At 34.7% G+C, this 22,980-nt stretch overlaps 1 protein-coding gene across 1 annotated transcript in view; it reads right to left on the bottom strand.

Annotated features, from left to right (window-relative positions):
• Nucleotides 1-22,980, bottom strand: part of LOC150103199 (protein tolkin-like) — a 159,963-nt gene that overhangs the window by 71,433 nt on the left and 65,550 nt on the right. Inside the window, exon 2 of the mRNA XM_090398127.1 lies at nt 14,417-14,461. Within this exon, the coding sequence (XP_090254253.1) occupies nt 14,417-14,461 (45 nt within the window). The remainder of the gene's footprint in view (nt 1-14,416; nt 14,462-22,980) is intronic.

Genomic DNA, 22,980 nt, shown 5'->3' on the forward strand with positions numbered 1-22,980 from the left:
CAATGAGGTTGGTATGGTGACGTTCATTGCCTTTATATGGCGGTGATATTTTAAATGAATATTGTTTTAATAATTACAGAGCTTTTCCCCTTGAAGCATTGTTCCTAGGATAATACACAGACGATCTATTTACTATTGGTACTTGTTTCCTTATTTTCATTTTAGGAGTGTGCCATTAAGAGGTTTTTTTTTTTTTTAAAGAAAGTCAATGATTAAATAGGAAATCCAAACACGATATTGCATTTACTATGTCACTCTCCTATCTAACCTTCTTTCTATCATTAATCTTTATTTCTTTTAATGTTTTATTTCCTTGTTCTTTGTCTCTATTTCTAGAGTTTTTTCCTGCATCTTTTTCACCCTGTTTTTTTTTCTCTTTTTGTTATTTTCTGTTCTTTTGTTTGTTTTTTAGGTCTAACATTTTTCTAAACTCTCTCTCTCTCTCTCTCTCTAATTAAGATCCCTTCGATCAGAAACTCTCTATAGTGAACTATTCGTGTGGAAGAGTTTGACGTGTTTGGAAGTTATGATGCGTTGTTATATTATTGGAAACTTTGAACCAATAGTCTCACTTTGCATTCTTGGTGACCTTAATGATCTATACACGCACTCGATACTGGCCGGAAAGAAAGAAAGAAAGAAAAAAATAATAAAAAAAAGAGGAAAAGTAGGATTCTAATTTATCTCTTTTGCTGAGGAAGGCCACAAACAACAGGATGAGTTTGGCCATTTGCCAAAAAAAAAAAAAAAAAAAAAAAAAAACGAAAAGGGAACCGAGAGAGAGAAGGATAGTTTCAGTGGGTTCGATAGGTTATTCTTCATTCGTTTTCTTGTTTTCTTGCGGACGCCTTTTTTGTGTCACCCTTTGTCTCGTGCCTAGTGTGGTCAATCACCGTAGTCCGAGATGACGGCCGCAGTCTAAGTATGTCAGGATACAAGATTTCCCCTTTTAATAACCGCTCTCTGCATTTACTTGGTGTCATCAAGCTGTCCACTTCGACCGCAACCTAATCCCCCACCCGCTTGCGACCAAGGCAACTTAGAACTACGGTACCGAGAGGTCAGAAAGCGAACGTATTACCAGCGGACGCCGCAGACGTCATCAATAAGCTCTCGTCATTCATTCCCTTCCCCCCCCCCCCTCCCTCTTCTTCCATTCGAAAGTCTATTGGAAGAGTAACGAATTGAAATTAAAAATTAATGTCGTATTGTTTACGGCACACTGAAGTCTCGGCGGACTTAGAAAACAATAAATAAGAGTTTGGGATGGTGACAAGATGTCGTAAGAGAAGCTTATGAAAGCGACTACGATGAATTTTTTATCTGTCTGCTGACAGGATTTTGAAATTCGGTTAAATTTAGAGAAATGGATAAATGTCTTTCAGTACTGTTTGAAATAAATGCCAATTTATTTCAACAGTAGTTATGTATTTCGATCTGCGTAAAGATTGACTATTTCAGAAAAAAAAAAAGAATTATAAAATGCGCTTAAATTATGCTCACTTTAAAAATATGAACATTTTAAACTGTTCAAAATATTTTGATATTTTGAAGAATAAATATTTAGTTGATTGCTGGATAGCATTGTTGATCGTTTGCTTTGGTAGCCATTGTTGCGAGTTATCCATTATTGCATGCTTTGTTATCAGATCATAGTTGAACACGTGAGCATTCGCATTGTTACGTCATATAAACATTGTTGCCATTCAATTACATTTCCTAATCTACAATTCGATTCTAACCACGTGCACATAAATAAAAAAATTTATTGATAAATTTGTAAATTTCATCTAACGAAAATATTTAATAACAATTAAACCAAACAGGAGTTGGCTTATCTGTTTTTGACAAAATGTGTAACTTACAGCTTCGCTCATTCTAACTTCAAATGTCAACTTATCAAGAATGTGCTTGCGCAATCTGTTTATCGAAGCTTCTGCTGATCTACCTGTTCGCAATGGACTGTCAGTTATTTCTGACCTGTTATAGAGATTAATAGAATTTCCTTAGTAAACTACTCTTGACATTTTGAGTTACGTCCTTGGGGATTTCGTGTGCAACCACAGGAAGATGGCTGGAAGGGCAAAAGAAAGAAAATGTAGACATTGATGATCTGAACTTCTTTTCGTGCACACAAGTGGCATTACGATAGAGCTTCCATCCCTCCCCGTTCATTCAATGACAGAAGCTAATAAAGAAGAATGACCCCATCAGGACTGTAAATGATGGATAGTCTCCCTAGAAGTTCCCTCGTCTTCTGAAAGGATGATGGGAGGCAAAGAAAAAAAATATTCAGAAAGAAGAAGTGGAAAAATGGGAGATAAGCAACAGAAATCACTCGATTAAAATAAATTAATGAAATATTTAGAACAACTTTGTATTTGTTGTGCGTGCTTGTACTTCCCACCAACCCCCAAAAATATCCTCCAGCAAACTGGTGATCAACGATTGTTGGTACTTCTGACGTAAACCTTAAGACGACATTTTTCGAAGGCAACACCCTCTTCATCACTAGCAAAATGAATTTCATGTGCGACATTCTACCAGTGACAAAGATTGAGTCGCCATCGACAGTGCGGCTAAAACGTCTTCGTTGAAAGTAGAAATATTCCCCCCCCCCAAAAAAAAAGAAATCCCTTCTTAAGCACTTATTATCTGGCAGTATCGCTAAGTGTACACTAGAAACGGAAGCTGTTGTTAAAAATTGTCTTTGAGATATCCTCCAATAGAAATACCAACAGATACCGGGTTACACTTCGGGATATCTACAATAGCTCTGCGCAGCTGATGAGGACAAATGTGTGTGTGTGTGTGTGTGTGGAAAGTATTTTACCTAGGGTATAATAAATGTTAAAGATACCAAGCAATTTTAAACCTGGTTTTACTCCATTTCCCAATAAGCAAACAGACAAACAAGTTAAGTTTGCGCATGCAAGTGTACTTTTACCATGAGTTCCCTTGGTCTTGCACTATGTGCAGGGTCAGCTAGACTTGCAACACTTGCAGGAGCAAACTTGACTTGTTTGTCTGTTTGCTTACTTGGGAAATGGAGTAAAACCAGGTTTAAAATTGCTTGGTATCTTTAACACACACACACACACACACACACACACACACACACACACACACACACACACACACACACACACACATATATATATATATATATATATATATAAAGAGAGAGAGAGAGAGAATATACCGTCCAGGTTTAAAGCACTCACTTGCACCAAATAAACTCTCTTTGTGTTTATATAAAAATGAGAGAATTTATTCTTCCTCGGAGAAAACTGAGGGGGAAGTGTCTCATATAGGGGACCATCGGGACCATATCGTATTTTAATCTTCTCTCCAGACACACGGAAAGAATCGGAGCTGGCAATACTCGATATGTTGAAATCCAAGTGTTTTGCATCAGGTAATGCAGATGCCACATAACCCTATATCTTCCCTTTTATTCCGGTCCCTATAACAATAGGGTCAAGTCTACGGTGTCCAGTTTAAATTTCAAAGGTGGCTTTCTCTGGACACTTCATTTAGCATTCAAGATTTTTCCCGAAAACTATGCACAGCACCTTAAGAAAACGCGAATGGTGCAAGGAAGATGCAGACTTATTTTAACAGATGTCTCCCGAGGGTACTTTCCACGAGATTTACTTTAGAAAACTAAGCAACGCTATCTTCCCTCCAGCACTGACTAGAATGGTAGGATTCTCTAGAGATATGCTTACAGCAATCGTGGTCCGTTTCTTAGAAAAAGAAGAAGAAAAGATAAAAAAAGAGAAAAGATTACAATCGAATATTTTATTTATCCTATTGGGATTTTAGAGGAGGACATTTATGACTCACTGATATTATCTGCTGTTGCATTATTTCGGAACCTTTAGGTAAGATAAAGACTTCTACAGATTTGTGGATTATTTCTTAATCGGGAAACAGTCAAGAAGAAGAAAAATGACTGGAATAACAAACCTTCAACCACCCTCAACATAAATAACTTTAACTGTAACACTGTCAGTTACAAACATATAAAATGCACTTTGATAATACTAAAATATAGAGTCGAAATGCTTCAATTTGGCACAAATAAGACGCTAAAATGGAGGATAGTATAGATCCATCCATATTTTATAGATAAAATTTGAAATAAATTGAAAAAAATTGAAATTTATAAGCTTATGAGCATATAACCTTCGGCATCGGAGTTAGCTTTGTTTGTACTACTTAAAAGTCCCGGACTATGCTCATTCGCCTTTTCAGGAAATTTCGAAACTTTTCAATTTATTTTTATATTTGGCTATAAAGTATAATGAATGCATAATATTTTCCATTTTAACGTATTTTGATAAGTTTATGATCTCTATATTTAAATAATAACTATGAAAAAAATGATCTAACAAAGGTTTTCTGTATTGTACTGGAAATAATAGCAAAGCTATATGGCGCCTATATGTCTGCAACAGTTGCGTGAATTATTAGGTTTCATCTCGTGTATTCGGTAGATTTCAACAAAGAAACACGCGCAAAGTCACGAGTCAAGAGAAATCGAATAAAATGTAAATTTCTCCAAACTTTAGAGAATAAACTATAAAGGAGTACATTGCAAGTTAGAAAAATAAACCAGTATATAAACGTATCCACTACAAACACAAAAATTCGTTCCAAACTCAAGGATACGGTTAGATAATTATGCCCTTTGCCATCCTAAAATTATGAGCTCAGCGAAGAAAAAAAATTAAGCAAAGAGATGTAGATGAGCTTAAAAGTACAGAATAAATTGTACGAGTGTGAGTCAACACAGACCGAATTTAATGGTTTTCTAATTGTAGCTCTGTGAAGCTTTCTGAGACCAGCTGTCGGCAAGTACTTTATTATGTATCACAGACCACGGAGGGTACTCAGTGGAGAGTCATTCTCTTTGTTCGGCTAAAGCTAATTTTTAGTTTTCGGACAAAGATACGAAGGGATAGAATCAATGACAGTGGCGTTAACATAGAAAAGTAAGCAGGATTTTTCCACTTTCTGGTATATGTAATTAATTACAGGCCACAAAGCCAGCGCTACTCTCAAGTAAGCGGTTAAAGAGAGAATGGTTAATTAGCTTTCTTAGCAAGGATCTTAATTAGAATTTTCGTTAGAAAAATGGGATTTAAAAGGCTAACATATAACGCAGTATCATCGTTCTTTATAAGCTATTTGAGAAAGAGAGAGAGGGAGAGAGAGAGAGAGAGTTAAAAATGATACGCAAGGCAGAAATAATTTTTCTGGTGATCAACAAATATTTACTTTTATTCAAGGTTTTTAATCTGTTAGGTTTACTGGTTTTCATCGAGTTTCCCTGAATGCTATTTTAGTAATGAAAAGAATAAATGAGGAAGATAGCTTGAAGTTTAATTATCTTTTTGTTTTTTTTTTCTACTAGTTTGATAATCAAAGGCCTAAAAATAAATTTATTTCATCAGTCGACTGACGCAGGTTACCTGTTGACTCAATTGTTTCAGCAGACGATGAATTATCGAATGTTTTTCCGCATATGGAATATTGTTTTTGAAAAGAATGTGCGCAACTATCTTAATCGATTCATGAAACAATCGAAAAAATAGGCAGTGTCTGCCTAAATTTGATATTATGGCCTTGATAGTACGTTTCGATTTTATCAAGTATATGGTCACTGCAATTAATCAAATTCATATACGCAACAATGGATAATTGGCATTTGAAGAATAATAATTTTAACAATGTTTTGGCACGATGCCAAATTAAGTGAAGTTGATCGTCTGCTTTCCATATAACAGAATTTCTGTTAATTTATTATAACAGTTACTGATTGTTTTGCTTTTATATTAAAATTTATTGCGATAATTCACTTCCACTTTCATATACCCGCATTTCTTGTATTTTAAGGGGTGGAATAGAAGATATAGAAAGAAGATAAATCGGATAATCCAGTTTTCAAAGAGATAAGATAAACGATTATAGTAGGACATGACGAGACAAAAAACAAGGGTAAGAAAATTGAGGTTGGAATTTTCATTGGAGAACAAGATATTGATTTCGGGATTTTTTTTTTTTTAAGTGTGGTAAATCTTGGAGATGTCTAAAAACACCTAAACTAGCTAATATAAAGAGGTAAAAGACTTATTTAGTTTGATAAAACTTTTTCCATTTCATAGTATATCGAAAAAAAAAATTTTTTTTTTACCTGTTTAGTTATTGTGCCGTGTGGCCGTACAGTAAAGCTCTCTACTAGGAGTGAATGCCCCACTTTACTTCGTTTAAGGAGACTTTTTTGAAAGGTTAAAGAAATTTTATTACCTCTCCTCTCCATAATATATGGTTATATCTGTGCACGAGGGTATAAAAACCAAAATTGTGTATGTTCCCAAATAAAATATCCCCTAAGTCGTTTACCCATTTTTGTTAGCTTGGCTGGAGAGATTACAGGGCTCAAAAAAGATTAGACCGGAGGCTCTCTCTCTTTCTCTCTCTCTCTTGACGTAGTCGATAAGGACATACGCGCACACGTGCACGTGCACACACACACACACACACACACAGTTAAGAAATAAAGCACTCCATAATAGCTGTGAAAGGATCGCCACCATTGTGAAACTTGGAGTTTTGTAATGCCAGAGAATGATCGCCCATTTAAGATTCTGCTGTCGAGTTGCGGGGGGAGGTGAGGAAGGGGGGTGAACAGGGTGGGAAAGCATTGTTAAATGACGTTAAGGGGTGGGGTATGACTGAAAGACCGACACGGCAAAGAAATTAAGATGGAAGCAGTCGACTTTTCTCATACTATAACTGTTCCTTAATAGTTCTAGCGGAGTAATCCACGGATATGGGGGCTTGCTGATTTGCATAAAACTTCTTGGAAAATGTCTTCAAATGTGAAAAATATGAAAATCACTTTAATTCCTCCCGTCAACGCGAGAATTTTTTTTTTTTTTTAAATTCACTATTTGCAGTAGGAATCTATTTGCTACTTGAATCACACGTTCCGCTATGATAGCGCCATCTATAAGGAGACGAATGCGAAATTTGCATCTCTTTGACCACCCACTTACGTGTTGCTGCCTGAAGGAGCACGGTCTCCATGGATGCGTCATTTGTATCGGCACACCTAATTAACTAAGGGCATGTACCGCCGTAGCCATTTGTTCGAAAGGTGATTGTGAGCTGTGCTGATCTCAACTGAGAATGCGATACCTTTGGAGTGCAAAGATGCTTAGAGCGGTCTCTCGCAGGATCTCCCTTATGACATGCTGATCACGTTATGCTAGTCTTGCAATGGTCGCATTTATCTGTCACGGTTTTTGAGTTTAAAAAAAATTCTGTGTGTGACAATCGATGGATGGTTGAAGTGTTATATAAATATGGATACGATTGTCAATAGTGGTGACGATGAAATAAGGACATTTGTCTACTGTATAAAAATACTGTAAATATACTTTCATCAATATCTAACAGAAAAATAGAGTAATTAATGAATTCCTGCTAAACTAAAGTCATCGTATAATGTTAAAAGAATAGACGGAAGAAATCTCACAATGACTTCCCACGAAAAATGGGTTATTGTATACATAAAGGGGCTAACAGGGGCGGCTCGTGCATAGGCACTGCGGAACTGCAGCGCCCCCAATTTTTCTCGATATTATTATGTGACACCTCCAGGGAGTCCAAAGACTCATCGAGGGGAGAGTGTGCCAACAGTATCGAACGATTGAAACCTTCCAACTACTAACCGCGCTCAAACTTGCTTAACTTTTTGTGAGCCATTAGTAGCAGAGGCTCTACCAATTGACCAACCTTTGCTGGCTATATAAATATATTTATTAATTTATTTATATTTGCTTGTAATATTTAATTTTATCATCAACAATCCCATACAATTCTCTTATTTTGTATAAAATATAATAAAAAAATCCATCTTGTAGCACTTAGGAGGGCGTAGGACGCTAGTGGCACTGTGTTTACCACAGTGTCATATTGCTACGCGCGCAAGCATGTGCAGGTTATAGTGAGATGCGAGCTATTAGCGTAATGCGGCACTGTCCGTCGCGAAGTTCCACTGTTGTTTATATGCAGTTTGCGCCAGTAGTAGAGTGTTCGTAGTGCTCATCGTGTTTACTCCGTCTCTTTAAATATTTGGACATTACAATTAAAGACATAACATTTGTTATAGTTTTTATTTTGGAACATTATTGGGGTTATGATAATGGATTTTATTTTTAAGTAATTTTGAATTATACCAAACTGTATGATTTTATCGATAATAAACAATATTTTTTCATGTTTAATTTTTTTTAAAATTTTTACCATAATTTTGATATTTTATCCAAACACGCATACACTGTACTTACAGTGTGTATGTATATTTCGAAAGTTGCAGCACCCCCACGATTTCAAGCCACGAGCCACCACTGGGGGCTATTCATTAAAATTGCAAAAAAAAAGTATTATAAATAAATGTATTATAAAGTGTTAAGATTATTAAACATTTTTAAATAAAATCAATTTAAATGATTATGATCATAAGCAGTTAGTTAATTTAGCTTTTTCTAATTATGGCAATGCCTTTAACAACGGATGTGCAATAAAGTTTCTTAAGTCCTTCAGAAAATTTCAATTAAAGATCTCTATGACCTATTCAATCAAGTTAAGTACCGGATTCTCAAAAAATGATACGCCGAGGGACAGTAGGAAAAACAAGAAAAATGAATTATTTTTCTAGGCCTTTTATAGTAGATGCTAAGGTAACTTTTCTCACAATTCCATCTCTCTCTTTACTATTGGTTGGTCACCCAGCCAACCAATAGTAAAGCAGTTCGCTCTGTTTCATCAGAGAGAGAATTACATGAAAATAAAATCATAGTCTCTGCGCTTGCGCGAAGAATTATATGACTTTACGTGTGTATATCGTCTATGTATTTTGCACACTTATGAGGTGAAGCAACTCTGATCCTGGAATTATTATTTATTTAATTATTTTTTTTTATGGCATTTTATTTATTTTAGTGTAAGCTGTGGAAAAAGCCGTATAGGCACCTCGGATAAAAGTTGCATCGCTATCTGTTATTCCCATTTGTTCTACACAGAACTTAAATCAATAAAATTTGTCCAAAATTCCTTTTAAATTTGCTTATAATAATATGTGAGGGTATATGGTTGCCAGAATATGCTGGCAATCTTTAATTAAAGGATTTAGTATCGTTTTTCTCACTGTACTATGAAGACTTGGCAATCCATTAAAATACGATAGCTATACGTTTCCAGCAACAACAACAACAAATCCCTTATATATATATATATATATATATTTTTTTTTTTTCTTTTTTTTTTTTTGTCTCCTACCTACAAAAGGCTGCAAACTGCCTTACTTCACTACGGTGGACTGCTAAGGATTTTTTTTAAAAAAAATCGGTTTGAGTATTTCTACATTATTTCATTTATATTCCTCATTATTTCTACGACCAGAAATCTACTCTAGAGATCAAACGCGGAAATTTTCAAGCCGCTTAAGGGCTCGAATAAGTGGGGAGGTAGCGTCACACCATCACAGAAACAGACTTACAGACAAATTCTGAGTTATTTGTTAGTCAAATTAAATTCCATTTAAAGTTTGTTCATGTAATCAATTTTCTGTGCTGAACACTTATTTCACTTTACTTTGACTTATCTTTATTTTTTTAACTCTTTCAGAATCAGACGCAAATAGTCCATAATTTAGACACAGTCTACAACTTGTTTACAATTCATGCGATTTTATTTTCGCCAACCTTCTCGCTCGAGTTGACAACTTATTCGTATCTTCGCTTCTGCTGTAGTGAGCGGAACAAAGTTTGTTCCCTATCAGACTCTACACGTGGCTATTATGCTTCGTAGTCAAGACAGTAAATATTGTGACAGAAAAGGAAATACTAGGAATTCAATATAAAGGAGCTAGCTTGAATTGAGTTGGAAAACGGATAAACAAGCGAGCAAGCAATATATTTCACATTTTCTCATGTTCTGCAAATACTTAAAGTGATAAAAAGTGTGTGATTCAAGTACTTGGAGCTTTAAAGCAAATATTGTGACTGACAGTGTACCTATGAATGTGAAATAATCATGCGAGCTTCCTACTTCTAATTCTACTGCTCAGTCCAACTTATGTCTCGAATACGATGATGGACGGTAGATGGCGTTGGTATAGATGATGACGGTAGTTGCGGTTCGTTGTAGTTGGTGGATTGAGAGTTGTAAGCATTGCCCACAAGCTGTTCCTGGTGGTATTTTTTACAGGGTAGTTCACCACTGCTTTCCCCAATCCCCCAATTTTATCCTGGCTCGGGACCGGCATATGGGTGGGATATTCATGCTTGTAATCCATGTGTGTTCACGGGGACGGTTAGCCTGTTCTGGGTGGACGAAAAAACCCGAGTTTCCTGGTTACCCCCCCCCCCTACCGTATAAGACCGGCTAATTCACCTTTAGTTGAAAGAGACCATATAAAGGTTCCTCCCGTCATGGACGTGAATCGAACCCAGGTCTTTCCGACCAAAGGGCTTCGTCTATATCGACTGAGCTACGGAGGCGCCTTTAATCTATTACGTCCTATTAAAAAATTTAATAAAAAACCCGATAAATACAAGAAATGTGGAATCTTGCACACATTATTCCTAATATTATCGTTACCATGGTCACCAGAAGAACAACTGCGCTAATATATTGATTGACGGTTCTGATTACACAGCATTATTAACTACCGGTGAGGTGATTTCTTTTTTCTTTCTTTCTTTTTTTTTTTCCTATGTTTGTGTGCAAACAAAAGCAATTAAACAGTAAGCTTGCAATGCTCAGAAAGAATAATTTATAAAAACTTAGATTACGAAGGCTGTCTAGCCTTAAGCAGTTCATTATACACGCATGACAAATCACTCAATTAAGACGTCGTAACAAAACAATGTGGTTACAACTCCGGCCAAGGCGTAGCTCCACAAATAATTTCAACCCTTCCAAGAGATCTGATGCTATAAACAAACGACTACTTAATTACATAATTTAATTGAAAACATTTCGCGAGATCTTTTAGTGTTTTTAAAAGCTACTTTGGAATAATGAATAAAGGAGGGCAATCATGTTAATTAGAAATTTTTGTCTTGCAAAAATTATTATTTTTTTTTTTTGGAAATAATTGTAAAAGAATTTATAAAAACAATGTTTAAAATAATCTCGATTCTTTAAATGTTTACAAAATAATTACTAAAAAGATTTCGAAATAATACAATGTTTTCGTTTCAAAAAATAAAAAAATAAATAAACATGAAATAAATTAAAACGTTATAATTGCCCAAATATCTAATTAGATATTTATAAAGAAATAAAGACATTCGATTTTTAAAAAAATATATTAAATTGAAATCGCAAGCTATTTCCCATTAGGCTTATCTATTATAGGTCAAATTATCTGAAATTATGAAAGATGAAAATATGGCAGAGGGCGCTGCTTTCCACTACGATCAATTGTTACTGATATTGAAACTTACTGGCTGATAGCGGACATTAATGAAGTTTAAAAAGAGAAATAATCTCTATCTACATGAATAACCACTAGTGTCCTCTGGCGGCAACAATTATTTTAAGCTACTGAATATTCAATTTCTTAAATTATCAAAAGAATTGTAGGACAGCATAACGTTCGTTTCCTTTTTATTTTTCAAATAAAATTGAGTTTGTTCCAATAATTTTTGCTCAAACTCAGTTTTATATCTCTCATTTGAAACAAACTGAAGGATTTTTTCGGAGAGAATGGCCAAGAGATAGCAGTTACGAGTTCTATCGATAAGTGAAGTGGAAATATGACTTTCAAAGGTGAAATATCTGCAACACTTCGAGCCCTTTGGCACCGTTTGAAGGCACGGTTACTTTACAGAAAGAAAAAATTTGTAAACTCTGTCGACTGAACAGGTTTGAACTAATCCCATCAAGGTCATTGGGTCATCGTGTGATCGACGTAGATAGGAGGTTGCCAATGCATTTGTGCTTCCGATAACACAGGTCGATTTCTTCCCGAGAATTATTCTATAACTTTTCATTTAGTTCTGGTAATTATGAGGCCCTTTTTTATTTGTTGATTTTTCAGTTTTTTTTTATTATTTTATTATTATTATTATTATTTATTATTTTTTAAAAAAAATGGAGAATTGGAGAATCTATTGGAGAATTTGCACTGTTTATAGCTAAACTTTCTGTAGCAACTTGCTCCAGTACAAAAAAAAAAAAAAAAAAAAAAACGCCATAAGTAATTTTTGGCAGCCATATTGCATTTCACAAAATGCATTCGACTGTATTTTATTCGCAGTTGACCTGTTAATTTTCAATCTTTAATACATAAAATTTTCATATTTAATTGTGGAAAAACAATATTAGTTTCAAAACTATACAGGGTGGTTCAAAATTCCACGTACAAACTTTGAGGGGAGGTAGAGAACAGCAAGATCAACCATATTCACATAGGAAAGAATGACCGGAAGGTACTAACAGGGACACAAAGATACAGAAATAACACAAGGCAGTAAGTAGTGTAAAAAACTTTATTAGGCGTAACTGAACAGTTCAATAGTAGTTGGATACATAATATGGTAAACAAGGTGCATGTCTGCCATCTCAGCGGTCGTCGAACGACGCATGTTCTTCGTACGACGTCGAGAGCTTGAATGAGAAAGCCCCAATTGCTGACCTGGAGGGCTGGCGAACAGCGCCGCCTATCAATTTCGGGTGGAGTTTCCGATCATGCTTTCCTATGTGAATATGGTTGATTTTGATGTTCTCTACTTCCCCTCAAAGTTTGTACGTGGAATTTTGAACCACCCTGTAGACTATTGTAAGAAGGATAGATATCAAGTCGGTAACGAACTTTATTAAAAGAAAATGTAATATATATTCATTTATTTTATATATTTTAATCTTTTATTTTATATGATAGGACAGTTGCTTTTGAGATGTGGTGTTACAGAAGGCTGTTCAGGATATCAGAGTGAAAAGCGGTCAAATGGATGGGTGTTTGAAAAGATCGACAGGACTTTAAGGCTCCTTAAAGATATTAATAGAAGAAGGCTGAAATATTTTGGTCGTATTGAAAGGATGTAAGACTTCTGAGAACAGTGACAGGATGTAAAATCCCTGATAAAAGAGGAAGGGGGGATAGATTGTCAATGGGATAGAAGGATGGTGTGTCAGGAGTGATTGATCTTCAGATAGTTGAAGACTCCAGAAAGCATAGAACAGGACCACCTGGCAAGGACTAGTGTGGAACATCACCAAGGAAACGAATGACCATGCGGCATCTGATGATGTCCAGTGAGTAGATGGATGGAATAAGTTAACGCTATTGAAGCCTTCTGCATAGTCTGTAATGAGGAGAAAAGGTTTGAAATAGAGTTAACACTGGACTGCTTAATTAAAAACAATAATAAAAGACGAATATGCGGATTTCGCATCTTTTAAGTAGTGCAATGCTAAACACCCCAATACTGAACATTAATTCAATTTTTTTGCCAAAAGACTCGTACAATTTCAGAGTGCATTGTTTGCTTATTGATATATACAACAAACTATTTATTTATAAATATTTATGACCATTCTTATTAACGCAGCCATTGCTATAAACCTTTATCATTACACCATATATTCAGAGAATCCTTCATTCTAAAGGGAATATCCCACTTAACCTGGGTCATTCCACCGCTCTCGCGTGTTCATGTTTAATTAGAAGTTTATTAAATCAGGATGAAGGGCTTCTCTTCTTCGCTAAGACCTTGCAGCATGTCAGACTGTGTTCTTAACAAATACTGCATGTGTATACAAGAGAATTACCAATTTACAAAGTTTAGCCTATTTACCGAAAGAAACACAAAACTTGAGTAGTACTGAAAACAAATATTGCCAGACGGTAGACATAATTCGAAGGAGACTCCAAATTGTCACAGTTGCAGACGGCCACAGAGTGGAAAGCACTTTCTAGTAACCAGTAAGGATGCTATGGAAATTTTTAGAATTCATTACACATACTAGCAAATGGGTTATACGAATGACCCACAAAAATCGCCTTCAGTACTTTTTGCAACTGCTCCCTGACCATTAATGTTACTGCAGATAATCTGAAATATTTTTCTTCGCGAGTTCAGCACGTATTTTGGTTCTTTTCAACCGAACACTAAAGCTTAAGAATACAAATGAGTTGAAATAATTGGCTACGTAATACAACTTCTCAGCCTAAATGCAAATGATACTCAAAGCTGATATGTTTTTATTGATACAAAATTTTAAGAAGTTTTGCTATTAGAAACTGAACTCTAAAAGTAAGGAAAAACAAGGGTTTTTAGGATATTGTCAACTTTTTTTTTTTTTTCAATATAGATTTAAGTCTACTTACCTAACGCCATCCGGCAGGAACACAATAGAACTATAGCGACAAATGCTGTAAGAAATAAAAACAACAATTGAAATATAATATTTACAACAATTAAAACAAAGAATTTTTTTTTCTATTCAAGTATTTGTATTTTAATTTTAAAACATCTAATGTTAGTATACATCACTATCTACCATTCAACAGGTACTGCACTGTTTATTATCTTTTCTCTCTCTCTCTCTCTGTCTCCAGTATTTCCTTCTCAGTTAAGGTATACTCCTCATACAGGAATCATTATTCTAATGGAGACATTTCCACACATTCATCGTCAATTCCGTTAGGCGGCTCATTATGAACAGCTTTCCACTGAATCTATTCTCGTCCAATTTCCATTTCAACTACAACTGGATGCAATTAGCAGACAAATTGGTTTATGGTGATATTAATATACTTCATAGGACAACGAGATGGTCGGGAAGTAAATTTCATTGACTTCTAAAGGTGAAAGTATGTTTATATTGTAATTTCAATGTTTATATTTAATTTTATAGCAAAAACAGTCAGTATATAAAAGCCGCCAGTGACGTATGCTTTTTGTTTTAAAACACTATCTTAATTTAATTTTCTCTATCTATCTATCTATCTATCTATTTTGTTCTTCTGATTCGCTTTCTCTTCTTTTATTATCGTGATATATATCGCTAGCGTATATTACGCTTCCTAGTTCTATTCGTATAATTAACAGACAGTAGAGCGTGGATAGTTCTAATTTCTCCGCTGTAATAACACGAATCAGTGAGTCCAACGTAATCACCCAAAACACCGTTTTGTGACAGTTACTTCGACACCCACGTTTGCTACTGACAGAATCATATTTAGTGAAAGAACAGGAGAAAGAAAACAAAAGTTATAAGACAGTTATCTTAAAACTCCAACTATAAGAATGAACAGAAACTAAATATAGTTTTCTGGAATGTCAAAGGAACACCGAAAAGGAAACATTGAAATCTTAAATGGATAGTCTTTTAAAGGAATTCACATACTAATAAGGTTTTCTGATTGAATGATCTCAATTTTAACTCGTAAATATTGAAATATTTAGGATTGGATGGAGTTGAAAATTTTTATAGTACGAACGTGAAGATTGTGCTACTAATTAGTGAGTTTATTTGCATATTGACGACACAGCTACAAGTAGTAAGGCTCTATTTCTTCTATCGCACACTTCCAAGCAATGGAAAAATGTTGTTCAACTTATTAAAGTCTTATAATGTTCGGTCCAACACTGGTGTGTACCAGAGCGTATCTATTAGCCATTACTGCAACGAACACAAAAATGTAAATGAAGCCGAATTGAACGATGGAGTAAGCGTTTCAAAAGAAGTGTGTGATGGTAATGAAATTAATTAATTAAAGAAAGGGGGGGGCAATGCACGTTGAGATCTCATTTCATCTTACGAAGTGGAGTTAATAAAAGCTAATATTAATGCAAAAACATAATAAAAAGCGTAAATGAAGGACGTACGTAATTAGCTTACGAGAAACACAATTATGTGAGAGTATTGACAGTGATAAAATTAGTTTTCACTCGTAGTTGGTGTTAATATATACATTTAACAAGAAAACAATTCTTCTAGGAATATAAATGACTTATCCTTAACAATAGAGATGAATAGATACCCTAAACTGTATTAGGAATTGTCAGCAAAAATGTTTTTCTATAGAATGTTCATTACGGAGGAAGTATTACACGGCTTGAATACCTATAGGGAGCTAAGCTGCTTCGAGACTATTCGGGGAACCAAGTTTCGAACAAAAGGTTACAAGTCTAGAATTAGCGAGCCATTTATACTCACTAACGGTGGCAGACAATGCAGTAACGTATAATAGAGCGCCTGCTAAAAGGCAATTTCCAGGATGGCTACTATGCCTAGCGAGTGACAATTTTCTGATAAAATAGAATCAATAAAGATTCATCAGGTACAGTCAACTTTTGCTTTCGTTTCCATGGTAACAGAAACGTCCTGTTTATTAATGGGAAGATAGCAAACTGTTAGTGAGGTAGGAAAATTGCACACATTTGACCGTTTTTCAAATCGTCGTACTATTCTCTACTCTCTATCCTCAATTGATAGTAAGATGAGTATAGTGATGATCATAGATCTGGAAATATCTTCGTACATATATTACTCTATCTAGAATGCTATATCGGTATTGAACCTGCTGAGTTGGCTCATGTGCTGTAGGCAGTTTATTTGTTGCCATTCAGAACCAATAATTTCGTTTTGTATTGAAACTTTTCATCCAGTTTTGTTTCTTCAATAGTCGTATTATCAATCCGAATTGAAATAGGACACGACAGATTTTGTTAATGGTCCCAAATACTAAATATTATGAATGATATCTCTCGCTATGAGACTATCGTTTATTTGCAGACCTAAAGTGGATCGGGAAAAAAAAATAAACGTTCCATATTTGGCCCCTAATAGTGTCTATTTCCGGATTATGTAAACCCCTTAGCGGTAATATGTTCGTAGATTTAAAACCTTGGGTGTTATGTATTTAAATTTTATGTATTTACATAAAATATGTATTTACATAAATTTTATGTATTTACATAAAATTTAAATAATGCATCTAACGACTTGATCCTTCGTAACTCAGTCGGTTTCAAGAATGTCCTTTTGTTGGAAAGACACGGGGACTTTGGAAAGACTGAAAACCCCCTCAACTATTTATGAGGGGTTTTCAGTTAAAGTTGGAGGTCACACACGGAAGTGGAAGGGTTTTTACTCCTGAAAACTCGAATTTTGTTTATCTTGCAAAAACAGACAAACCGAGCCTAAGAACGCACGCAATTTACAAACATAGGAGACTATGGGAATAAGAATTAACCACCCTATTCTGTGGGATTGACTTTCGAAAGCCCACATGGTATGATGTAAAGTAGAAATCTAATGACTTATTCGATCAAATTAGCTTTATCGAGAATGTTCGGTATCATATTTGAAATTACAAATTGATATCGCTATGACAGTGGATTAAAACATCAATAATTTTTTTAAGTTATTACAAGGAAGTAAGATGGAGCTTACATTTATTGGAGAAACATCAAGAGCAACCATTTTGCCTGCCAAAACTTTTGAAAATACTCATTGAAGTAGTCCAAACGCGATAGTAACGTCATCTATTAACATGACATCGCATAAGCTTGGTTCGTTATAGGTGTAGACAATAACCGCTTATAACTGCAAGGATATTGCTCGACTGGTGACAAACGATAAAGAATCCAGTATCATTGCAGTACTTTTGGTGTGCTACAAATGATAATGAAGATAATAAAACAGTTAAGCGTTAATAAAATCTCTGTCTTGGAGTTGTTTAGAATTAATGTTCACTAAAGTTACCAGAGGAACTAAGTCTACTCAATTTGAACATTATAATAGTGCAGAGTGGAGCTAAGTTAAAATAATAATAATAATAATATTTAAATCGACTACACATTTGGAATGAATTAAATCATCATCAATCCTATCACGGATTTAGGTATAGCATGGCCTGTTCCTGGCCTTAGAAGTCATCGTTGAATCGTTTAAGAGGACGTCCTGGTTTTCTTTTTCCTAATGGCTTGTACTTTAAGGCTTGTTTTGGTAATCTTTCTGTTTTCATTCTTTGAACGTGTTCCATCAATTTATGTTTATTTTTTTTAATTTTTTCTGTTACTGGTTCTTGGTTTAATTCTTTCATAATATCTTCGTTTCTTTTGTGATCAAATAGGGTATACTTTGCAGGGTTTCTCATAAACTTCATTTCTGCTGTTGTTAATCTTTGTTTGTCTTTTGTTTTATTGTCCAGATTTCGCTTCCATACATTAAGACCGGTAGGGCTAATGTATTGTATACTTTTAGTCTGGTTTGTTTTTGAACTAGGTTTGGTTTAAATATAGAGTTAATTACACCTGTTATTTTTAAATATTTCGCAATTTTTACGTTTATATCTTTTTCATTTTCATATGTGATCATACATCCTAGGTAGTTAAATGAATTCACCTGTTCTAAGATCTTGTTATCTATTACTATTTTAGTTCTTGCTGGATCTTGCCTTTTAAAGGCCATAGTTTTTGATTTTTCCGTTGATATTATCATACCATAATCTTTGGATATCTCATTTAGATCTAAAATAGCTTTCTGTAAGTTATCTTCAGAATTTGTAATTATTATTTGGTCGCCGGCAAAAAGGAGGGTGTTTAAGTTCATGTAGGAGAAAGTTTAATTCCTTGATGTAAATTTTTATTCCGTTATTATTATTTCATTTAAGTAGATATTAAAAAGAGTTGCTGAGAGGGGACATCCCTGTCGGATCCCTTGGTTTTATCTCTCTCGTATATGATATATCTCGTATATCACATTAATCTTATTTGTATTTGATTATTTTCATATATACTTGTGATAGCTTTTAGGATGTTATTTGATATTTGTCTTTCTTTTAATTTTATTTTAATAAAATACTTCTTTTAGCTTTGTCAAATGCTTTTTCGAAGTCAATAAATAAATGAATTAAATAAACCGTACAATTACAATCATTAGAAAAGTTATAAGTTGTTATAGGAGAACTAATAACTGCTACGCAAAACAGCTAACGGGATGACTATCGATTACATATATTAGCATAAGCACATATAATAAGAGTTCATATGATAATTATTCATAAGAGAAATCCCCCATTTTTATTAACAGTATTATACTAAATATGATAAACTCTCTCGAGTTTCTAATCCTGTTGCTAATGGTCCAATGCAAAGAAAAAAAAAGTGTTTTGCTATCGCTAAATAGAAGAACAATTTTTCATCCTTGCTGGAGATAAAGACGTTCTTTTTACTTTTGTTACCGGGTTACTGAGCACAGTATGTTTAGTGGAGGGGAAGGAAGGAGGAGAGGTTAAAAAAGCAATTGGAGATTAGCAGCAAGAGGACTCGGCTTCTATTATAATGGCTCCCCGAAAGGTGAGTTCTTTTTTTTTTTTAGTGTGTGCAGTGTCATTCTGAAAATGAATTATCTTGTTGTCAACAGACGTGAAAGTACAAAAGGGTGTTTTCTTCACGAACACCTTTTTTTTTTTATTTCTTTAAAGCTTTCTCTTCAAGGTGTTTGCATTTCTTGTGGCTCACATTATTCATGTATTCACATTAAAACAGTCTCTCCCATTATCGATGGAGTACCCGGCATCTTTAATCATGGCACCGAAGAAATGTTAAGCTTAGGATGTGTGATAATTCACCATCTTCTATTGTTACTAAGGTCTTGTCAAGGATTCGCTTGAAATAATCGAGAGAAAGTCTTATTTTCTGACTCTCTTTTGGAGAGATGAACAGCTAAAATAAATTGATGATCTAGTCATTGATTTAAGAAGTATCTTTTGTAATGGATTTAGTCAATAAATTTTACTGGTAACTAAAGTTTTTTTTTTAAATATTTTATATTTTTATTGCAAAATTTACTAAAATCTGCGATTTCTTAATCACATGACCTTTATTTTATTTATTTATTTTTTTTTACAATACAGTATCGCAGAATAAACCGATATAAATAAATATACCAGTCTATATTTTATGTTATTTCTTAGCTCAAGTGTTCGCTGATGATATCCCCCTAAACAATAGTCAGAGCGCACTTCTGTCGACTAAAAAATAAATGCGATAGAGGGAGAATACAAGAAAGACCGTACTCCTAAGATGATGTGGACATTGCACAGATCGTGGGAGGCGCTATTGTTCCATGTCTTCGTTACAAGGTAAGCAAGCAGGAGATACAGAATACGGACATGTAGCTTGCACAGCTAGAAAGTGTGTGTGGGGGGGGAGAAGCAACGACGTTTATGACAGCCTACACCTTATTTATGGTCTGAAAGCGACTAGCGTTCACATAGAAAGCAAAGCCCAAATGGGAGTGTGAGAATAGACGTAGAAGACAGTAATGGAAAGTAAGAGGTTCTTTTATTGCTCTGCATAGTAACTAACCGTGAAGTTAGGGCTCAGTCAATATTCGAACCTTCACAGGAGAACGACAGGCTATCAGGGGTGAAAACAACTGTCTGGCATTGAAGAAATCAATAATTTAGTATATGTTCACGTTCGCTGTATGAATATTGAATTTTTTCATCAGTTCATGATTTTTAACTTTATGTAACTCTTATGCTCATTTATTGGTTTTTAAATTTTTAGGCGCTTCGTCTTTCGGTTTTAGAAATTTAATAGTTGTTTAGTAAGTTTATTGTGCTCTACATAAGCTGTCACTTACCAATTTTGAAATTTCATCTCGTCAGATGCTCGTTTTGAAGGAACTTATTCGGATTACCATTGTAATCTGAGAAAAGCAGTTAATAACAATCGTTGTGGTATATCCAGGCTGTTACCGATAATATAAATATTACCTCCATATCAAGAGAGGCCAGCAATAATACACTGGCCGATATTTACGTGGTGATTAAATTAGCAGAGAGAATAAAGATTATATTTCGCTTCTACAATCATGGATACTTAATATTAGGCTTCTGCTTGCAATAACAATCTTGCTCATTGCAAATGGGAGATGGTCGCAAGAGGTAGCTTTTACTTGAACAAACGGAACACGTGTATAGACATTTTTAGAGTCTTTTAGATTGAATTTCACTCCCACGTCACTTGACTGTAATTAAAGTCGACGTATTATGACCCTGAAGAGATCCGTCGCTGACCAGATTTAGCACCGAGTGGTCGTTATTGTAGCTACACCAGCTGGGGTTTACGTGAAAGAAATTGGCTATTTTCATTAGAGTGTTTGAAACACGAGTGTGCATGGATTTTTTTTTTTTAATTTTCTCTTAAATTGTATCGCTATTATTCGATTATTTTATCGTTAAAAGTGAAAAAAAAAATACTTAAATGGCTTCAGTGGTGTTAAATAAATTTTATATTTTATTTCTTTCGGAAGTTTTCTTAGAAGGAAGCTAACGACAACCGAACACAACTGATCACAGACTTCGTTAATGTCCAGTCAAAGAAGGAATTTGGTTGCTAAGGAAACCAGACATGCTTAGTAACAGCGCATACAAGGGGCTGCTGGCATTAGATGGACGAATTCTTTTCGAAGAAAACAATGGCGTGTACAATTGCCGAAAATTGACATCTATTATTGCCAGCGCGTGTAATAAATACAAGATAAATGGAACTATTCTCAAAATAAAGTAAATCCAGGATAACAACAATGTATCCGAAATAACTTCGTATTATTATTATTATTATTATTATCATTATTATTATTAGTCTTCTACTGGTAGAAAAGAAGTCTATTATCACAACGGTTAACAAAAGTTAGAAAAAGTTGCTGAGAAAACGAAACACAAAAGCTTTAAAATAGGATTACAAGCAGTTTTTTAAGACAAGCATAAGCTTAATATCATCTTTAAAAAATGAAGATGAGTTTCTACTGCAATTCCTATTCCCATCCAATCCTCCTTTGTTTAATTACTTCACAGGCTGTGTGACCAAGTACTTTTAAAAACCTAATTAATGCTGTGATATGAAGATTAGCTCGACATACACAGTCTTCTAGAACTATTAATGAAGGTGTTCTCGGTTGGTTTGCTTGCTTTGCAAACCAACAGAGAACACGGGATTCAAACCTAGGTATTTCTGTCTGAAGGACGTCGTCACTACTCACTGAATTACAGTTGCCTTAGTAAGAATATTCAAACATAAAAAAAAACTTTTTCTGAAATATTTGCAGCGTAATTAAACTGTTAAATATATACTTTGCCTGACATGTGAAGGAAGAATAGTTGACGTTTTTTCAAAGGTAAACAGATCTGAAAACAACAAGAAGAAGAAAACTACTGTCTGCACTTTAAAAAAAAATTGCTAACGGGACTTTTTGGAAATGCTGTTGGCGAGAGAGTCTGTCCCGCCAAACAGGAATAGCAAAAGATTAATAGCGATGATGAATAGTTAGTACGAGCAGGGCCGACCCTACCATACAAGCAAACCAAGCATCATTTGGGGCGGCAAAATATTGGGGGACACAGATTGATTCGAAAATATTTGGAAAATTCCGTTGTGTTGACAGCTCAAGAAAATGAGCAAAGATATTCAGCTGGTAAGGGGGGAGGGGTGAAGACATTCGGATATGTCGTTTGGAGGGGTCTAAAAAGCGAAAAGAAAACTGAGCATTTCCTTTTCTGTGTCTTAACATTCTCTCTCATTCTTTTCTTGAAATAATTTCTCTCACATCCTCTAATTTTTTTACTGACCTCTTAACAATGTGACTGAACGGTGATCATAGACGATTGTTCGGGTCACCGACAACCTTTCCCTTTTCTCCAGTTAAGGGGTAAAACGAAACACAGCTTTTAATAGCTTCCCGATGTAGAGAACAATAAAGGGAAGGGATACAAAGTGGGAGGTTCGTGGAAATGTTTTTCTAAGAATGTTTTTCCTGCACAAAGAAGCATTGTTAGGAGATTAGCCTCATTTGGCCTGTCATTCCCACAGCATCAGTGAAAATTCGTCTCTAGTTATTTGTGGTTGCATAATTCGTGTGTTAATTTTAAAA

Source organism: Typopeltis vanoorti, chromosome 9, assembly GCF_054136105.1.
Source record: "Typopeltis vanoorti isolate ZY-2024b chromosome 9, IOZ_Tvanoo_1.0, whole genome shotgun sequence".
NCBI classification, from domain to species: domain Eukaryota; kingdom Metazoa; phylum Arthropoda; class Arachnida; order Uropygi; family Thelyphonidae; genus Typopeltis; species Typopeltis vanoorti.